Source organism: Molothrus aeneus, chromosome 26 (assembly GCF_037042795.1).
Source record: "Molothrus aeneus isolate 106 chromosome 26, BPBGC_Maene_1.0, whole genome shotgun sequence".
NCBI classification, from domain to species: domain Eukaryota; kingdom Metazoa; phylum Chordata; class Aves; order Passeriformes; family Icteridae; genus Molothrus; species Molothrus aeneus.
This window is the reverse complement of record NC_089671.1, coordinates 5,190,349-5,209,867: the sequence shown is the minus strand read 5'-3', so window position 1 is coordinate 5,209,867 and position 19,519 is coordinate 5,190,349. Positions and strand designations below refer to the sequence as shown.

Sequence of the window (19,519 nt, the reverse complement as noted above, 5' to 3'; positions counted from 1 at the left end):
CCAGATGGAATCATTTCCCTTTGTGCCCCTCTGCTCCAGCAAACAGCTCTGGTGTGTCAGACAATTTTACTAATTCAGTTGTAGTGTGTGTAATTGTTTCATTGTAATGTAAGAAGCCATTGTTCCTTAATTATTCCTTTAGGTCTTTCACTGGTGAAATCTGGTCATACTTAGTCTGCTATTACAGAGAAATTAATATTCAACAACTGGGGTTCTGAAAAAACAATGGAGGAGTAAAGGCAATTCTGGATTATCAGAGATTAAACCTTTATCTCAAGGATGTCTTCTTTCAAAATGAAGACCTCCCTTTTCATAATAGCAATTTTCTCTTCACTTTTCTCATGTAGGTTTATTTAAATAATTCCTAAGTGTGGGTTTTTAAGATGCCACCCTTTCTCAAGGCCTCTGTGTTCATTTATATTAGTCAAATTTAACGTCAGAGCATCTTTTCACTTTTGTTTCCAAGAATCTTTTTCCCACCTCCAGCCTGGTTCCCAAGGATGCCTTTGCTGCTGAAGGTTCCCAACTCATCCTCTGTAGCAGCAGGGCCCAGCTCTTCTTGCTGCTGACTCATTTTGATTCTTACATTGGCAAGAAAGTGCCCTCCCCAAAGGCAGTCATTTGACCTCTACTTCTGTAGGTTGATAACTTCTTAGAAGTCCCTGTGCTCCCTGAATTGTTTCTAGGAAAAAGGAGTGCCAGGAGCAGCTTGCAGGAGGGGTGGGGTGATTGCTGTGGTTCAGGGAGTGTGAGCAGTAATGACCCTCACACTGCTCTTAGTGCTGTAAACACACAACTGTGACTCCAACGTGAGGGAAAATACACACAGAGCAATAAGCTTGGGATGAGCCTGTGCTTCCAGGTGCAGCTGGTCCTTGTGTAGTTCACCTAAATGCTTCCCAAGGAAAAAGAAAATCATACTACTTGCTGTCAAATTAAAGGTCACTTAAATGTGACCTTTAACAGAAACCTCTAAATTATGCAACACCAATGTCACCTGTGTTCACTAATGGTGTTGCTGTTCTACATGTGTGGTTACTTCCACTGCTCTCTTTTCTGACAGAGCAGGATGTCCCTGGCCATTGTCCAAATTGGTATTATATTGCAAAGATGAGGAAGATGATGTACTGGTTTTATGTCAGTGAGATTAACCGATTTGTGGCCCAGAATATATTGTCTATTAAGACTAACAGTGTAGAGGTTAAAAGTCGTATGAAGCTGAGATCAGTAGAGCATTTTACAGAAAGAACATTATCACAAAATATAGGAAAACCTAACTTGAAGGATATTGATTGTACAGAACAAATGCTTCTATGTTAGGAAAGAATTAAATCTGAATTTTTAAGTTTAACTGATCTCTCTGGACATTTCTGTAATGACACCTTTTATATGCAATTGCTTCCACAAAACAGGAAGGCCTGGCCATGTAGGTTTTTTAGAAACAGCAATTTCAAACCTATCTTCTAGAAGGTTATTTCCTCCCCATGGTAAAGAGTCATAGTGTGTTTCTCTTCTACAGGAGGAGAAACATCCACCTGTTTTCCCTCTAGTTCCGTTCCCAACCAGGATATAATTATAATTATAAGATGCAATAGGTAGACCAGGAATAGAATATTCACCTAAGTATCACTAACTGAGCAACTTCTACAAAAAACTTCTAGCTCTGTTAATTTGTGTATTCAAATCTGATAACTTTAATTATTCATAAAATTGATATAAAGTGACTTTTCCTACAGATTAATTAATAGCTGAGGGAAAAGATGGTTCAGTGATTTTGGTGCCAGTGAGCCTGTCCATTTTGGTGAGCAGTTTGTTTGTTTTATTCCTAGATGAGTGTAAACAAACTCCATTGTACAGGCCTTTAGTTTGGCTTTCTAATTTACTAATCAGTTAATTTCAATTAATATTCAGTCCTAAAAGGAACTGAGCAGTATCTTTCTTCAAATGAGATTTTGCAACATTTAGGGATTACATTAGTTGAATTAAAAGCTAACAGTTTCTGATTTTCTGTTTTCTCTACATTTTATATATATATATATATATATATATATAAGTTTAATCTATCACTCTTCTGTGATAATCCAGGATATAAGGAAAATAATAGGACCAGGAAAGTGGACAGAAAAATATATTTTTTTAAAAAGCAGTGATTCTGAAAAGAGTGTGGACTGAATTACTTGCATTAAAAGTCCATCTACATGATGTGTGAGCTGTGACTAGTGTGTGAATTCATGCAATAAAAATAAAATGAAGTAACATCTCACTAAGGTACTTTTTTGGTGTGAAAGCAATGGGGCAGATCAACAGTATCTGGTGCATTTGAATAAAACCTTTCATTCAAGTCGATTTTCAGTAATTATAGAATTTGTTATTTAATTTATTAGGAAAATTATGTCTCTGTACATACCTGGTTTTCATTTGCACATCATAATGTCAAAAATTAGCCATTGAACCCTCTAACCATGAACACTAACAGGTAGCCCTGATGCCAACTGCAGAAGTTGTGAGCTAAATCTGCTCTTTTTTTTTGGTAGCTGGAGTTGTAACTTCTCCACTGAATTATATAATCTGCAGGAAGCCAAGGCAGCTGTGGAGGAGACAAGAGCACTGCGCAGCAGAATTCACCTTGCAGAGGCTGCTCAGAGGCAGGCCCGGGGAATGGAGCTGGACTATGAAGAGGTGATTCGCCTCTTAGAGGCTGAAATTGGAGAACTGAAGGCTCAGCTCACTGAGCATTCTGGCCAAAATAAAGTAAGCAAAGCCTGTCAGAGTTACCATGGTTTCCTTGCTGTTGTCATGTATCTGGTTTTCATTTTCTTTTCATCTGCTTTTCTAAAGTAGGTCACTGTTTGTCTTTTATTATTCAATAACTGGGATGATGTGGATTGAAGAGGGTAATGTGAAGTGTACAAGGCTTCCTTTATCCAGACATCTTTGGGCTGAAAAAATAGGAGTTCTTAGTATATGTGGGTTATAGGTCAGAATGGCACATCTCAAGCATTAAGCATGGAATAGTTTCGGGGCTGCAGATATATTGTCTTTAAAGAGTACACCTTGCATATATGTTTTATGCTTTTGTACTCATGTGAAAATGGCCTTCAGGTTTATGTTTCTGTTAGGCAAATAACAACCATGTAAAGTCCAGTCATGTTCCAAAGTAAATTTAGATGTAATCAAGGTAATCATTTGAATGCTACTAAACCTGCAAAAAAAAAAAAAAATTAACCTCATATTTTAAGTCTGCTTCACTACTTCATCTCCAGCAAGGCATTTCAGAACAGGCTAAGAAATAAAATATTTGATGCGCTTCAAAAATTTTTTCATAACTCCTGACCTGTGTTTTTGACACAGTTTTAACAAGTACAAGCAGGTTGGCATTTGTGAGGTTACCTTGTTTTTCTCATGAAAAATGAATGTGCATATGACCTGGTGAAGAAAACCCACTGAAATGTTGCCTTGTTTCATCCTGAGAATTAATTTAATATTTCAAGACATTAGAAGGTAAAGTCAAGCTCTGGGGTAAACAAGCTTGCAGAGAACAGCTTAGGAAGTCCCTGTGGCTCCCAGGAGGAATTCCAATTATCTGATTGTGAGTCATGAGGTAAATCACACCCTGGATGTATTTTCTGAACATCTGGGTGAGATGCTCCATCTTTTATGTCAGGTGTTCTTGCATCTAGACCCTAGAAAACTGTTTTCTAGGACTTCTATAAATACCCAAATTTTAAGAAATTCATACAGTGTGGGTTGCTTTCCTGGAGGCTTGTTCCAGAGATTCTAACTTGAGTTCCTGAAATTCTGACTGAGTACAACAATATCTGTGTGGAGATTTCAATCTCTGCATTTCTTATCCAAAAGAAGCAGTATCAAGTAGGTCCCAACTCCATTTTATAGCCTTTTGTCCCCATCCTGCTGTAAAAGGGGAGTCAGTTACAGGAGCCAAGTTTTCGGCAGGGTCACACCTGGTTTTTTTTCTTTAATGCATGAGTAATCTCCCCCTAAAACACATTCACTAAATGGAGTATAACGTATGTTGAGGCATAAATAAAAATCAGATTGGTCCCTCTCACTTTTTCAGTATGAAAGAGTGAGTTCTTTCACCAGCTTCTTCTCCAGAGTTTACAGTGAAATTACCAAAAAAAGGTGTTTGAATCAACAGATTCTTTGATATTCGGGGGGATGATGATTCTGCTGCTTTGTACAAATTATTTGCTTCCAGTGAAGTTAGTAAGTGGGGTTTGGTGATTATTTTGTAAGGATTTTAGAGTAAGTTGTGGGCTTTCAGAATGATCACCTGCAGTGTGATGAAAAATTTTATTTTTAACTACAGTGCTTTTTCTGTATTTTGGAGAGATCTTTCTAGATCTTGTGTCCAGCAGACAGCTGTGCTAAACAGAACATGCCCAGGTACACGTGAGGACTTTACTCATGGTCCTGTCACCCGAACAGTGCCGGGAACTCTAATGAAACCCAGAGCCTCCAGAGCTGGATCTAACAGGGCTCACATCTTCTGTACTGAAGGAGGGAAGGATGCATAACACTGATCAATAGGTTATACAAGTGCATGCAGAGACATCCTAGGGGGTAATTTCCTCCTAGATGTGCCATAATTACTGTGTTGGCCAACAGGTGTGGATGCAAACTAGGGGACTGAGTTTGTTCTGGCTCTTTACGCACCCTGCTGAGATACTGTCACCATTAGGTTGGTATTTTTGATCCATTTATCAGTCAGTTCAAACTCTCTTAATTTTCAGCCCTATTCCTGTTGTTATCTTCGAATTTTAATTTACCTTTCTATCATTTGCCAAAATCTGTTGCAGTTTGGAGATGACTTGCCAGCTGCTCAGATATTCCAGTTTTATGTTTTACAGAAATGTAGAAAAGAGCATGTTAAACATTCCAAACACTCTGTTCACACTATGTCTCTGTGTGAACCATGGGAGGAAAATTATTAGAATAAAAGCCTTAAAATACTTTTCTCAGGAGAGCATTCACGACTTGAGAAAGAGGGTTACAGTGCTTGACTGTCAGCTGCGGAAATCAGAGTCAGCCAGGAAGACCTTTGAGGTGGCCACTGAAAAATTGCTACAATTTGTAGAGGTAACTTTGCATTTCATTTTTAACAATATCTTATTTGGAAAAGGGTTTTGTTGATGTTTGTGAGGAATGAGTATAGTAAAATAGCTATAAACCAGTTTTTAGAGATCCTTTCATTCCTAGACATACAGAGGATGTGTAAGTGTGTAGATCCATCTAGAAGTTTACATAATCTTCAGGTTTTGCTGTACTGCACAAATGAAAATGATCAGATAATTTTTTTCCACCTAAACTCTCTCAATTTCTATGAAACTCCTCATAAGAAAAAGGCAGAAAAGCTGATAATTGATAATTCTTTAGCATGTTATGAAACAACAACAAAAAAAGGGATATGGGTATATTTACTTCATTTAAAGGGGTTATAATATTTTGGTTTTTACTTTTGCGCTTCTAGCTGGGAGAGACTAGATTCTTTAATTGCAAATCAAGTTCCCCACCCCCAAATAGAAGAACAAACTATAAGGTATTAACTTTTTGACTGTGTTGATTTATAAGCTGTTAACTTCTTGACTATGACCAACAGGTTGTGCATGAAATACTTTCAGATAACTCTACTTCCTCAACAATTTTAAGGTAATGAAATGGCAATATTAATAGTGAAAAACTCTACTATTGTTTCCAAGTCTCAAAGAACTGCCTTGTGGCTAGTTTTTTCTATACTTTTGCTGTATAGTTCTGAGTGTCATTTTATTGAAGGAGAGGAAATGGCATGAATTATAAATTAGGCTTTCAGGATACAGCTTCATTAAAAACCTCTGAATTAAATTAAAACAGTTAATAATTACATAGCTATGATTGTCTGGATGTTTCCATAAAGTAATTATAATGTACTAATGATTCGTTAAAATGCAAGGAACCTTAACAGTGGGTTATAATTTTTAATATTTTTTTTAGATTTTCCTAGGGGATTTTGCATCACAATGAATGCAGTAGCATATAAATAAATTGATAAAATGTATATCCATTTACATGTTGTTACTTTTCTTGTTTAAAAAGCTGCTGGGAATATTCAAGAAGATTTAAGCAGCCTTTAGTCCTTCAGAAAATTGCATGATTGTGGCTATATATCGCAGATAGCATTTCATTAATATTTATGTAACAGTAAAATTGTTCCGTCTCTTTCCTGGAGTTTTTTTTCAATACAGCTCTCAAGAAAATTAAATGTATTTAAGTGAAGTGAACTGGAACTATATTTCAAAATACCTAGGTAGGCTCAGACCAACTAGGATATTGTAGATAATCAGTGAGATGCAGTTCCCATTGGCACTGCACACAAGAACGATGTTGTCTGTTTTATGAAGTTCACAGAATTTATTTTAATGAATGGTTTAATTGTCAAATACGAAGCCAAGGTGACAAACTGACTCACTAACAGCAGAGAAGATAAGAGTTGGGTCCCATGAAGCAGTATCCCTTCTTAAATGCTGGTATGAAAATTCCATTCAAGTTCCTTTCCTGACACCCTCTGAGTCCTTGATACTGCATTTTGAGTTCTGAATGTTATTTGAATTGAACTTTCCAAGTGCCTTCATTGTTCAGCCAGGACTGCTGCTGGGGCTAACTCACTGATTTGGGAGCATGAATCTTTTTTGTTCATACAGTGAGAACAAAACCACTTTAGAAAAACAAGTTTGCCTTGTTAAAAGGAGCAGTTTCCTCTATCGTATTACAAATAAACACTTATTTTTTTATTATCTTAGTGACAGAAGAACATTGTCCACTAAAGCACTTCTGGCTCGGCTGGGAAGGGTCGGACCTACTGTCACAGCAGCTCTTGCAGCAGAAGCCAGGGACCTTGCCAAGTCCATCCGTGCCATTTTGGAAGTAGATTGTGAGTGAGTGTGTCCATCTCTGTGTGCTTTGAAATCTGGTATCAGTTCATCAGCCAAGAAAATGGATAATTTCATTTAAAATTGGATGTGAACTGGCTGAATAAATCATTCCTAGCATGGAAGGACAGAGCAGGTTCAGTGTCAGCTCAGGCAGCATCTTCATCAAACTATAATTAGAATATAAAGTTATTCCAGAGTACATTTCTTCACAGGAAAACTTACAGCACAAAATTAATGCCAAAATGAGGAATATGAAGATTACCAGAATCACGTAAAACTAGCAGAATTTCATTACTTTAATGCTCTCTTTTTCATACTGGAATATTTACAAAATGTTATTCTGCTGGATTTGCATGAGCATGTATCAAAGTGTTTTAATGAAGATGTTGTTGCTGTAGGGAGTGAATGTAGGCAGCAGTTCCATTTGGAGATATCCATGTATGTCCTCAAGTCATGAACAGAAAGCTGTTCCCATTGGTGAAAATGATGGTAATTCATGATAGTGACTGTAATAAACTGCATCAGTTGAAAGTCTAAGAAACAGGTTTGAATTATCATATAATTCCTGGTTCAGGTCATTGAAATGATTGTATATTTTGATGGTATTTGCCTATAGTTGAGCAGGCATGTCAGTTCTACTCCAATTTTGATTTACAAAAAGGGAACATAAATGGTATGTCACAGGAGGTTTTGGAAAGGTGGTCAATTATGTTTGTCCATAATTCTTGTATCAAAGGACTGTTCAGGAATTAATTTAGAAAGAGACTGAGAAAATGGTTGTTGAGAAAATAAGATATGAAAAATAGTTTTCTGATGTTATTTATGAAGCATTAATTTATTACTCATTCCATGGCAAAGAAAGCAAAATAAGAAGATAAAATTTGTTCAAAAGTGTCCAGAATATTAGAGTTAGAATTACTGGTGGAGTGAAAAGAATAACAGTGACCAGGAGAGGAGATAATTGGTTTTCCACCAATGATAATCATAGTTCTGTCACACTGAATTGCTCTTATTACACTACACAGAAAATTGTGCAAAGAAAACTTTTGGTTTTAAATGCAGCTGAATTCTAACATGTGGTTATGTCAAACATAATAGGTAGAATACATGCTAGAAAGCTCTGGAGCTACAGCAGGGATCCATTTTATGAACCTTAGAATTAAAAATAGATCTGCAGAGAAGGATTTAAAGATTGAACGTCATCTTTCTGAGTTCATTCTGATTTGGAGAGCATTACAGATAGATTTGGGCTCTGACAAGCTTGGGTATGAGATTAAAGCTTTAAACCTCACTGGCTTTTTTCTCCCTCTCCCTCCAAAAGAAAGTAGTTAAGGCAAAGGAACTATGTAATAGCATTCTGTCTGCAGTGTTCTCTGCCAGCTTCTCACTAAATGTTTTCCATGTGATCTGAAGTTTTCTTGCAGATGAACTGTCATAGAAAGGGGGCTCTTGTGTGTGTGGTATTTCATAAATATCATCCATCAAAGAGAAAAGTGTACTAGAGACTACAGTGCAGACTGAAGGGTTTCCTTTTCCCAGGAAGGTGTCCACAGCATAATAATTGGTTATTGAATTCTTAGAGAGAGAACTGGAGTTAATATTTTTCAGGTTGCTCAGTGGATCAGAATGTCTGGCTGGGAAACCTATGTGATACATTTTACCTTCTAAATAGAACTTCTCTTTCATTATTTGCTTCATTCTTGTAAATACGAAGTAAAGGAGCCCCAGCCAAAATTCCTCTTTGATTCATTTACAATACATGTGAAACAAAGTCTGGGTGCCAGGAAAAGGTTGTAGAGTGTTTTTCCAACAGAAAACTGCTTCCTTTGTAAAAAAATCTTCCTTGACAACCAGGTCAAAATTATATATTTATAAGTTATCCGCACAAACTATCCCCTTCCTCTGTAATAGCTGACATTTTGCCTGAGGGAAGAGGCTTGAAGAAGTTCAGTGTATTCCTGAAAATCTTCAAGAACATGTTGCCTTGTGATACTGCTGCAGATCAGCTTTCAGCTCTGCAGGCTGAGTGACAGCTCTGTGAAGGCACTTTGGTGATTCTTCAGGCGAAGACTCTGGAAAAAGAACAGCAGCTCGTTTTCCAGGGCTTACTGCTTCAGGATCCTCTAGACCTCAAAATGCAAATAATGAAGTAATAAACAGAATAATCAGGCTCATCCCTTGAAAGAGCCATTCTTCATCTTCTTTAAGGACTGTAAGCTCTTTTTAGAAACCAAGCCTTGAGAGGCCGTTCTGCTTTACAGAATGTGAGCATCTCCTGAAGACTTGAAATTACTTCCATCATACAGAGGATAATAATGCCTCAGTGAAGAACTGCAGCATTTAAAAGTAGTTGCTGCCTGCATTTAGTAGACCATATGGTGCAAATCATGCTACAAAGAATAGTGATAGCATTTTCTTCTTTTCTATTACAAATTTAGAAAAGGAATACACTGGGTACTGGGTAATGACCAAAATCTGATTAACCCTGGAACGTACTTATCTCCTCATCAAAGAGCAGGCAATCAGCATTTTGAAATGGGCACTCATATAACACAGCTTTCAAGTATTTTGGCTGCTGATTTCCTCCCTCTGCCTCTGACACTTCTGTCCAAAAATACAATCTTGCTGTAATTGACACAATTCCAACCATCCACATCCAGGAAGTGCTCTGAAGCCAGGTTCTCCACTCAGTGGGAGCTCAAGCACTGAATTTTGAGCTATTTTATCCCATCACGTTCCGTAATTTGCTCTCAGCCTGGGATCTGACATGAGGCAATCATGCTGAAGTTCACTCAAATGATATCCAAATTAATACAGATTCCAAAACTCCTACTTAATTTACTCATATTGATCTTGCCAGTCACTATGCATTTGATTTTGAAGATCCTACAGGCAGAAGTTTCGTTGCCTGGATCTTATATTCATTTCCCTGAATGCTGACTAGATAAAAGAAGAGAATAGAAGCTGTTGCTGCTCAGCATCCATTAGTGCCTGTTCTCTTGATGGTTAAAATTGCTTTTGATTTTTGAGCAATGCCTTAGATCTTTGGCATTAAAAGCTGAAATATTGGATCTATCCATTTCTTCAGTTTAGGGATTTTTCAGCTACAATGTATTCAAATGCCAAAACCATTCCATAGTCAGGAAAGTGTCAGTTATCCCTTCCTGTGTTTTTGACAGAGTGGGTGGAACTAAGCTATAGAGTAACAAGGCTTCACAAATAACTAAGCTGTAGCAAGGCTTCACAAATAACAATTTTGCTATTTTGAAAAGGGCCAGTATTATTAAGTATTCATATTTCTTTTGTTTGTTGCAGGCCTGGTGTGTTTGTCTATTACAACAGAATAAATGCTATTTATTTATACATTTATTATACATTATTTATTCATACATTTTGCTATTCTGTTCTTGAATCTTGTATTTTATGAACACAGCAGTGCTGTAACTTTGTGCAGGTAATTGGCTGTAGTTCATCAGCCAGAACATCAGCTCCCATTTTTACCTTTTGCCTGTACATCAAAATCCAGCTGTTACTGTGGCATGGACAGGCATGTCTTGTTAACTTCTGTTAGTTTGGCTCCTGATATTAAAGATGCTGTATCTTCTTGTATTTTTAGTATTAGGCAAAATTATTTCCTGCAAGGTCCAGTTTGTGGGAGGAGGGAATACCTCTGACATTCTTTCAGCTGATGAACTAGAACTGTACCTGTCCTTCCCCACTGGAAGAGCTGCCTGGGAAGAAGCAGCATAATGACAACTAAAGAGATAACTCTGTGTATTCATTGTTCTGGCAAGGCCTTAAATATTTCAGTGAATTACTGAAATCAGAAATAGAAGAGCCCAGATAAATTATACAGAGTATATCCTGAATGCAGCTGTACAGCTCCCTTTTAATAGTTTTTGCTAGCAAAAAAATTAATATCACTGCTGTGTGCTTTAAAGGTAAAAAGCTTATATTTGTCAGCTAAACATTAGCTGAGACAGTACTTCCACTAGAAAATATTGATTTGGTGACATTAATATGTATTATTCCTTTGAAACTTTTAACAACAACAGAAGAAGTGAGTTTTCCCAAAAGAAAATTTATCAACTGTTTTATTCAAAGGAAAATGTCACGGTTTTGCTAGTCCCTGGAGGTTGATTTTTGTTTTTCCTCCTAACAACAATACTTGAAGGTAAGATAGTTTCATTTTTGTCAAAAGTAAAATGATTAAGTTATTCAATGAACTTTTTGCTGTTGAATCTTAGAGTTGACATTAAAAAGAAAATACAGAAATCTCAGAATTACATTTTTTTAATTTTTACAATAAACATCAGTTATATCCAAGTTGAGAAGTAGATCTGTTTTACATTATATTACAGACCTTGTTAAATTTTTGCCTTCCTTTGAAAATCTGAATGTTTCATTAAAAATTTGATACCTTTTTTGCAACTCTTTAGATTCATTGCAAATCAGATCACAGGAAGAAACCCAAGGGTTTCTTTAATTTTTATGCAAGTACAACTTATATACTTGCATAAAAATTAAAATTCAAAGTTGCATAACGAGGAAAATGGCTTCTGTAATCTTCAGGAAAAAAAATCCAATCATATTTAATATCATTTTACAAGGATGCAGTCAAGAATGTGAAAGCTTTTTTTTCTACATAACTGTTTACTTGCAGCAAGACTTTTAATTTTCTGGAAATCATTTAAATGTCCAATTTTGCCTGCTTGGTAAAAAAAAAAAATTAAGAGTTGTAATTCTGACAGGGTTCATAGAACTGTAATTTCAAAAAGAAAATCTGTCCAAGAATTTGAGTATGTTTCATTGCAACAGAAAATAAATGTTGCAACTAAGAAATGTAATACTGTACAGTATTGAAAATAATTCAAATATAAATGAAATTGAGTGTGTAAAAAAATTAATTTGAAAAGGGAGGACTAAACCTCTGAGACAAGTCCATTCTCTCTCCAGTCAGTAAGTCTGATACAAACTGCTTTACTGACGCGATTCCTACACCTTGATGAAAATTATTACCCCCATTTTAAAAAGGAATTTGAGTCATGAAGCAGCTGAGTTGTTCATTCATCAGTAAGAACAACAAAAACTCAAGGATTTAACAAAAGTCTTCTAAATTTAATACTTACATTTTTTTCTGATTAAGTGTCTTATTGATAGGAAATCCTGAAAGGAGCTTTTTTTTTTTTTTCCTTCCTGGACAGTATCCTACAATTACTAGAATTTTGTGTTACACTAGAGATGCTGTTCTCCAGCAGCCTTTGGTAACTGTCAGGTTTATTAGTGACTTGTAAAAGTTCTTTGCTTCTGGTTTATCATTACTGTGTGTGATGTTTATGCAGTGACTTTTCATTGAACAAAAATACCTGGACTACGAAACTGTGTCAGGGAGCACCTTTGCACTGTCTGACCTGGAAATCTTCATTAGGAAAGGAATGACTGATGAGGAAGCACAGACAGCCATAGGCTCCCTTTCAGGTTTCTGAGAACATTTTACTGAGTTGGTTTCTTGCCTTCTTTATCATAATTGCTGCAGTTCAGTACTGTAGGTCTGATGCAAAGTTTCAGTGCTGTGTGCTGGATCCACATTAATTTTGTAATGCATGGTTATCCACGTATTTTTAGGTGATTTAGACTTACAGCTGTGGTTTCCAGGCTGTACTGGGTCATCAGTCACTGAGCTGCAAAAGTCTCATGACAGATTTACAGCTTGTCTGCAGAACCTGGACTCTTTTATATTCTTTTCAATTACAAGATTTATTATGATAATCTGGGAGAGGTTTTGATGTTGGGTGGTGATCTCTGACTCAAAAAAAAAAAAAAAAGAGGCTTCCAAGCTGTAAGCATCATCATTGATGAAATACTAATATTAAAGTGCTTATCTGTACTTAAAAGCAGTGCATATAATGTTATGGAAATAAATTATGCCAGTGCAGCCAAATCAAGGCTAATAAAAATATAACAGAAAAAAAATTCAGAATAACCAGAAAAAAGAAAACAAGACCAAAAAAACCCCCTTTGCTGTTTTACCTTTCACTGTGGTTTTGTTATTTTGTTTGGTTTTAGTGTTAATGTTGGGGTGTCAATACAAGTGCTGTCTGATGAGCCTTGAAAACATTCTCTAAACCCTGTTTCTCTGGCCAGGATTGCCTTGGGTTTACAAGAAATACTTTAAAGGAGACAAGAGAGGAGTTTTTTGGTGCATAATATAATTAAAATGTATCGCCTCCATGAACACAAGACATAAAAACGCCTTGCAAATGGGAAGCAGAACAAATGTCTGCATGTAATGTAAATTACACAAAAGTGTAGAAAAGTAGCACTCAGTAGTTTGCCAACAAGGCATCAGAAAAGATTTAGCTGGGAAGGACCTGCAGCAATTAGACCGTGCATCTGTGTGCCTCCAGCAACACAAATGATTATTAGCTCAAACAAACAGGTATTTGTCTAGCATATCCCACTGCTTCTGTGGGCCAGCTATTGCTATCCTTAATTATCTTTGCCACTAGATATCTTTTCCTTTGGCTTAAATCCTCCTCACTGTGGTTAAAGCCTGTTACTACCTGTCTTGACCCCACTACTTCCTCTTAGTGGCAGCATTTAAAATATTTGAAGACCATGTAGCATCTCCACCCTGTTTACTGTTCCCCCAAAAGAATGACACCAGTTTGGTGAATTTTTCTCTACACCACATCTCTCCTGGCCACTTCCTTACCTTAGCACTTCTCTGACTTCTCTCCAATTCATCAAAGTTATATTGAGTTCTGTACTTAAGAGCTTCCTGCAGGAGACAAAAATGGAATAACCTTGTTTGCTTTAATATGAACTCACACCATGTCCCAAATGGTGCTTCCTTTCCCCAGTAGCTCCATGTTACTGGTTCCTGTGAAGTTTGGATTTTCTTCTACTCCCAGAACCGAAGGCATTTGGGTGTGCCCACTTCCCTCTGGGCAGCTGATTATCCACATCTTGAATACAAGACTTTGTTGTTGTCTTTATCCAGCTGCACCCTCTTTATTTCAGACATTTGATCCAGTCAGTCAAGCCCTTACAAAATTCTAATCTTGTTTTTCAATAGCATTTCAAAGAAAGGTCCTTTTACCAATGGGTTTTAAATCCTGAATTATCCCCAAACTCCCCTTCCTTGGGCTAAACCCACGTTTTGTTGAGTGTGAGTGAGGAATGACATTCTTTTCCACCTAACTGGCCTTACTTGGGGGTGTTGTTCCAGGGCCCAGGAACTAGACCCTGCTTATTTAATTTGGTGTCCGAGTATCAGAACATTACGGTAATTATGGACAAGCAGAGAAGCTAGATAAAAGCTGACACTAATAAGGACAGAATAATTTTAGACCTTGATCAAATCAGAAAATACATTTAAATATCAGTTATGAACAAGTTGCATGCTGATTTATTGGGGATTGAATATGCATGTTAATCCTCATGTTTCACAGCAAGGAAAAACACCATTCAGTGTCTAAAGCTTGTATTTCAAGACAGTTCTTTAATGTGACCTAGATTTCAGAACTCTGTTGTTGCTGCTAGAAAAGCAAATTATTCTCTCTCCATTCACTTACCTTTAATGAGAAAAGATGAGTCAGCTTTTGAATAGGCACTGCCTGTCCTGACTTTCAAATCAAAACATTTTAATAATGAAAAACAAGTGATATAATAATATCTTAAAATACAGATGACCTAACAAGATTAGTGCAGTCTCATTAGGATAATTTCCAGCATTTTTAATCTCTGAAAAAAAAACTTCATTAAAAGTCTACGGACTTGTTTTATTCAGACTGTGACCCCTCTATGAAAAAATTAGTTGACTTTGTACCTCTTCCCATACAAGTTGTATTTGCTCTTGGTAACTATGGAGACTGAAATCAAAACTCTCCAGATTCAACAATTTTACTGGATGGTAAATACTTCCTAAACTGTCTCTCTATTAATTTCTGTTGACATAATGCTTAGAATTTTGATATATTAATCCTTCATTATAGCATGGTGTTTTGACATAAGGGAGGAAACAAACTGAAATTCTGTGGCACGGAAATGCAAATTGTTCCCAAGTTGGAGAAAATACCCAGGGGAGGCATGAATTGGTCTCTGCCCCAGATCAGTGTCTGCAAGCCAGAAAATACCCTGGTGAGACAGGAATTTATCCTTGAGGGGTCAGTCCCAGATCCAAGTCTGACATCCTCCTGTTTGCACTGGCAGGGACAGCTCAGATTCAGCCAGCTGGTTGTGGGCAGAGGTGGATACCCCAGTTCTCCCTGTGGGTCTGGGTGTCAGCAAGGACCTGTGCCATCATTTAAGGTGACCAAAACCAAAGTGACCATTGCAGTGGAGCTGATCCAAAGCACTGTGTGTGCTTTTGGCAGGCAGTGCTGAGCTCATTTTCTTTGAGCATCCTGAGAGATCTGGATTCGTGCTGACAAGGGGAAGGGGGATGAGCAGCATTCCCTTTGTTGGGAATCAGTGTGTGCTGAAGCTGTCAGGGCTCATCTTGTCTCAGAGGGCTCGTAGGCTTTGCTGTCAGCTCCTGCAGTTGTCACATTTTTTCACTTCTCCTCAGTAGGTAGGAGTGAGAAGCTGAGGGCCAGCAGAGTTCCTCAGACATATACGGCACACAAGTGTGTTCATTTAAATGGAAAGAAGTACAAGGAAAGTGATTGCCAAGAATGAGAGAGGAAGCTTTTTTACAAGTGTGTTTTAAGGAGAATTTGCTAGAGGAAAACATAATTACTTAGTGCTTATAAAGGAGACCTAAAAGAGGTACAAAATGTATGTATGGCTCACACTAGATGCGTTACCTCGTGGCATGAGGCATATGGATCATTAACTGGGAGTTAAGGAGGGAGATTTTTGCCTTGCATTAGTGATTGCTCTGGGTATTGTTTTTGGTAACAGAAATTTTCTTTTCACTGTAAATTTTACCTTTATACTTCAGGTAAAGTTCAGTATGCTAAATGGAGGCATTTTGTGATTTTTTTCCCCCTTTGGATTTGTAACAAAAAAAGAAATCCATCTTAGATTTTAAGAACTTTTAACATTATTTCTAAAATGTTTAAAATTATTTCTAAAAACCCTTCTTTTACCTATGTGTAGCTGAAGGCTTTTTTATATCAGGCTAAAAGGATGTCTTGAGTTGATGTATTCTTACAATTCTTGCTTCAAAAGGAAAAAATATTACTTTGGTCAGTCCTTGCTGTGAGATGAGCTGAGCAGAGAGTGGTTCTGTCTCTCAATTGTAGGTGGTTCGTGCCAACCCCTTCTCCAGTTTAATTTCATCATCAGTGCAAAAAAAGTGAGATATTACTTAGCAAGAAAGGCATATCATGTAATACTATTGCTTTTTAAATCTCAGACAAATTCTGCTCAATTCCAATTTTAGGCAGTCATTTTAATTTGTTACCAATGAATGCTTTCTAATTAAACTTGCATTTAACGATCACATGCGTCAGTGAGCAATGGGAGCTGACAGTGATGGAAGGGGGTGGATAGCACAATAGATACTGACAAGAGAAGTTGATCCAGTAAGGGAAGGAGATGGGTGAATTCCAGAACAGAGGAATCAAGGGAGCAAGAAAAGAAGGAAACTGGGGAAAAAGAAATTATTTCTTGGGACATACAGTGAAGTATTCCAGGCTATTCCTAATTACCTGGTTCTGGTGGTGAATGCCCTGTGTGCAGAGCCTTGAATTTCTGCAATAAGAATGGGTTATTCCAGGTTCTTTTTAATAATCTGAAAGTGGCTTGTACCAATTCAGAACAAGAATGTTCCCCAGAGAGTACTTCCATGAATTTAACTTTTTTTAGCCTATATTGCATTGGTGTAAAATTCCCCAGTGCAGGACTGTTTCCCTAATTTAAGAATTAATTATGTGTTCCCTGTGTTCTCTTCAGCAGTTAGAGATTCATAGGTATAAACAAAATTAATTTCAATTTAATTTATGCAAATATTCCTCAAAAATTACTTTGTAACTTGCAGTGTGTTCAGTCAGCATGGAAGCAATAATGCATTCTTGACTCATCCCAAGTGGACAGCATCATGTTAACAGTCAATAGTGGGAAACTGCAAAAAAAAAGCTTGCAATTAATTCATAGAAAGGAATATTTTTTTAAAAAACTAGAAGGGGCTGAGAAAAATGTAATGGGGAACATGTGTTTACCATTTTTCAGCCTTAGCAGGGAGCAGTACCAGCCCTGTGATCCTCGGGTACTGCATTTCTCTCACTGTGTCACTAATTGAGACTTGGCTGTAGAAGCCTTTAACGTTAAAATAAAACAAAACATCTTTAACTTGGCAAACAAACAGATGGGAGCCACTGGAGGATATGGAACACTGCTATAATTTCTTTTTCTTTGCAGCCTTTTCTGTGAAAGAGGTGGATTTCTGCATTCTGCAGTTTTCTGATTTTTCTGTGTCGCCTCCACCTTATCGACAGATTCTTGACCACAGTAAGCCAAATAATTTGGAGTGGTTGATCACTGCATCGTTTTGTATTTTCACTGGATAGCCAGTAGCATTTTAGAAAGAAGCAGTGTCGGTGAAAATTACAAAAATCAGCATCAAATAATCAGTATGTTAAATGCATTTTTAAAAGCAAATAGTAAGAGCCAGTGGATTATACAAAATCCAGTGTTTGGTCAGAAGAAGCTGGTCTGAAATCCCTCCCAGCTTCCACTATCCCTCACTTTTGAAGGTTTATGCTCTCCTGAGCTAATGCATTAACAAATATATTGCACCCATGACTGAAATGTTATAATACTGCGGGACAAGCAGCTTCATGGTATCTTGGCCTCCTCAAAATCCTTTTTTGAACATCTGACCGACAAATGTGTGATGTGGAAAGACTTTGGAAGCCAGTTGATTAGAAGCATATTGAAATAAGCTTGTTTTTTTGATCCAAGTTGCTAAAGAATTACTTTTTTTCCAAGAGGTAATTATTTTGTATTATTCTGACTACTACTAACCTCCTGCACAGATTAAAACGAGCATCACTTCCCCTGTTTGCTTCTTATCTTGTTAAGCACCTAAGAGTTTTGTGAAAGTAGATAATTAGTCTCTCTGAAAAATATGTACTTTGGGGTTTTTTTTGTGTTGTATTTCCAATATTCAGCTTCTGAAAAGGTACAATTTTAAAGGTAATTCTTTATCCTTCCTAAAGATACAGCACGAACCTCATTGCTCAGGTGACTGTAGCTCTCACTCATTTCTGAAGAACTTCAGATTGAGCAGAGTTTCTTCTGACTTTGGATTTCCTTCCTTGTTAGGTAGGAGGGGAAAATGTCTGTAGTAATGTCTGACCACATGTGCTGTTTGAGGTCATTCTTTTATTTCCTTAAATTTTAGTTGGTTGACTGGTCATTGTTCATAAATTGCAATTGCTCTTGTATTCAAACTGTTTCTAATTAACTGTACCAAGCTTTTCACAGACAAGTATTAGAATAGAAGAAAGACATTTATAACAGTATGTCATTTCAGAATTACCAAAAGATCTAAAAGTTGTTCATGTAATCCTTCAGCATGAAACACAAGCTATTTAATAACTCCTCCTAAATTTTAAGTTGCAATTGTTTTAATCCAAGATTAATGAGTTTGCCAACATAGATGGGTCAATAAGTTATGATTAATAAGTAGTGGAAAAACACAAGCCCATCTTTCACCATGCCCTGAATGTCCAAAGTAAGACAAATACTATTCCTGAAGCCTGGTTTCTAGGAACAGACTGAAGGGACACAAGCCAATCTGCCAACCATAGTCCAAATCAGCAGAAGTTTCAGTTGCTACTATTTCCCAGATGTCTCTACTAGAAGACTACTGAGTCATCTTTGTTTTATTAGGTGACCAAAAACAAAAGAAAAAACCAATTTTTTTAAAATGGAATTTGATATGTGAAAAAAAGGAATGGATTGTCCCCTCAGCAGAGTATTATTTATGAAAGGAAACATATTTGGTTTTGGGAAGAGCACTTGAAATGATCTAAAGTGACACACAAGCAAATGCCAGAAGTGCATATTCACTGCTGAAAGCTGTTTTCCTGAACCTGAGTGTTCATGATTTAATTCACAAAAAAGCAGGAATATTACTGATTAAAAGCAGCTTATATTATTGATAGCCTCAAAAAATAAAAGTCCATTTTGTGCCTGCACCCTTCTGAACACTCAAGGGTGGTTATTTCTCTGCCAATTTTTGCTTTAGTTGTGTCAAATTCCATAAGTCACAGAGAGGAGTTCCTCTGCTCTCTCACACCATGATACCTCTTGTGTCATCTCTGGGATATTCCCATATTCCAGTAGCAGTCAGGAGACTAAAATCAGGCAACTTAAAACCAACAAATCACACCTTCAACTTTCCATCCTCTTTGCAATGCTTAAATAGCTCAGAAGAGAAGAGCCAAAGGCACTGGGGATCTTAATTAACACCTTTGCCTTTATTATTGAACCCACTGGAGGAAGGTTTAAATGTTGAGAAGAGCTGAAATTGATAGCTATTGAAAAGAGATCAGAATTCAGAACCACATTTATCAAGTGACAGAGAAAACTGGTTTTAATGTCCTTTAGCAAATCTTCTGTATCAGAAACCCTTT

General features: G+C 36.9%; 1 protein-coding gene across 1 annotated transcript in view; it reads left to right on the top strand.

The window, feature by feature from the left end:
• The window catches only part of STXBP4 (syntaxin binding protein 4), a 61,803-nt gene that overhangs the window by 22,592 nt on the left and 19,692 nt on the right, over nucleotides 1-19,519 (top strand). Inside the window, exons 17-20 of the mRNA XM_066565979.1 lie at nucleotides 2,575-2,751; nucleotides 4,984-5,100; nucleotides 5,621-5,670; nucleotides 6,798-6,928. Coding sequence (XP_066422076.1) covers nucleotides 2,575-2,751; nucleotides 4,984-5,100; nucleotides 5,621-5,670; nucleotides 6,798-6,928 — 475 coding nt within the window. The remainder of the gene's footprint in view (nucleotides 1-2,574; nucleotides 2,752-4,983; nucleotides 5,101-5,620; nucleotides 5,671-6,797; nucleotides 6,929-19,519) is intronic.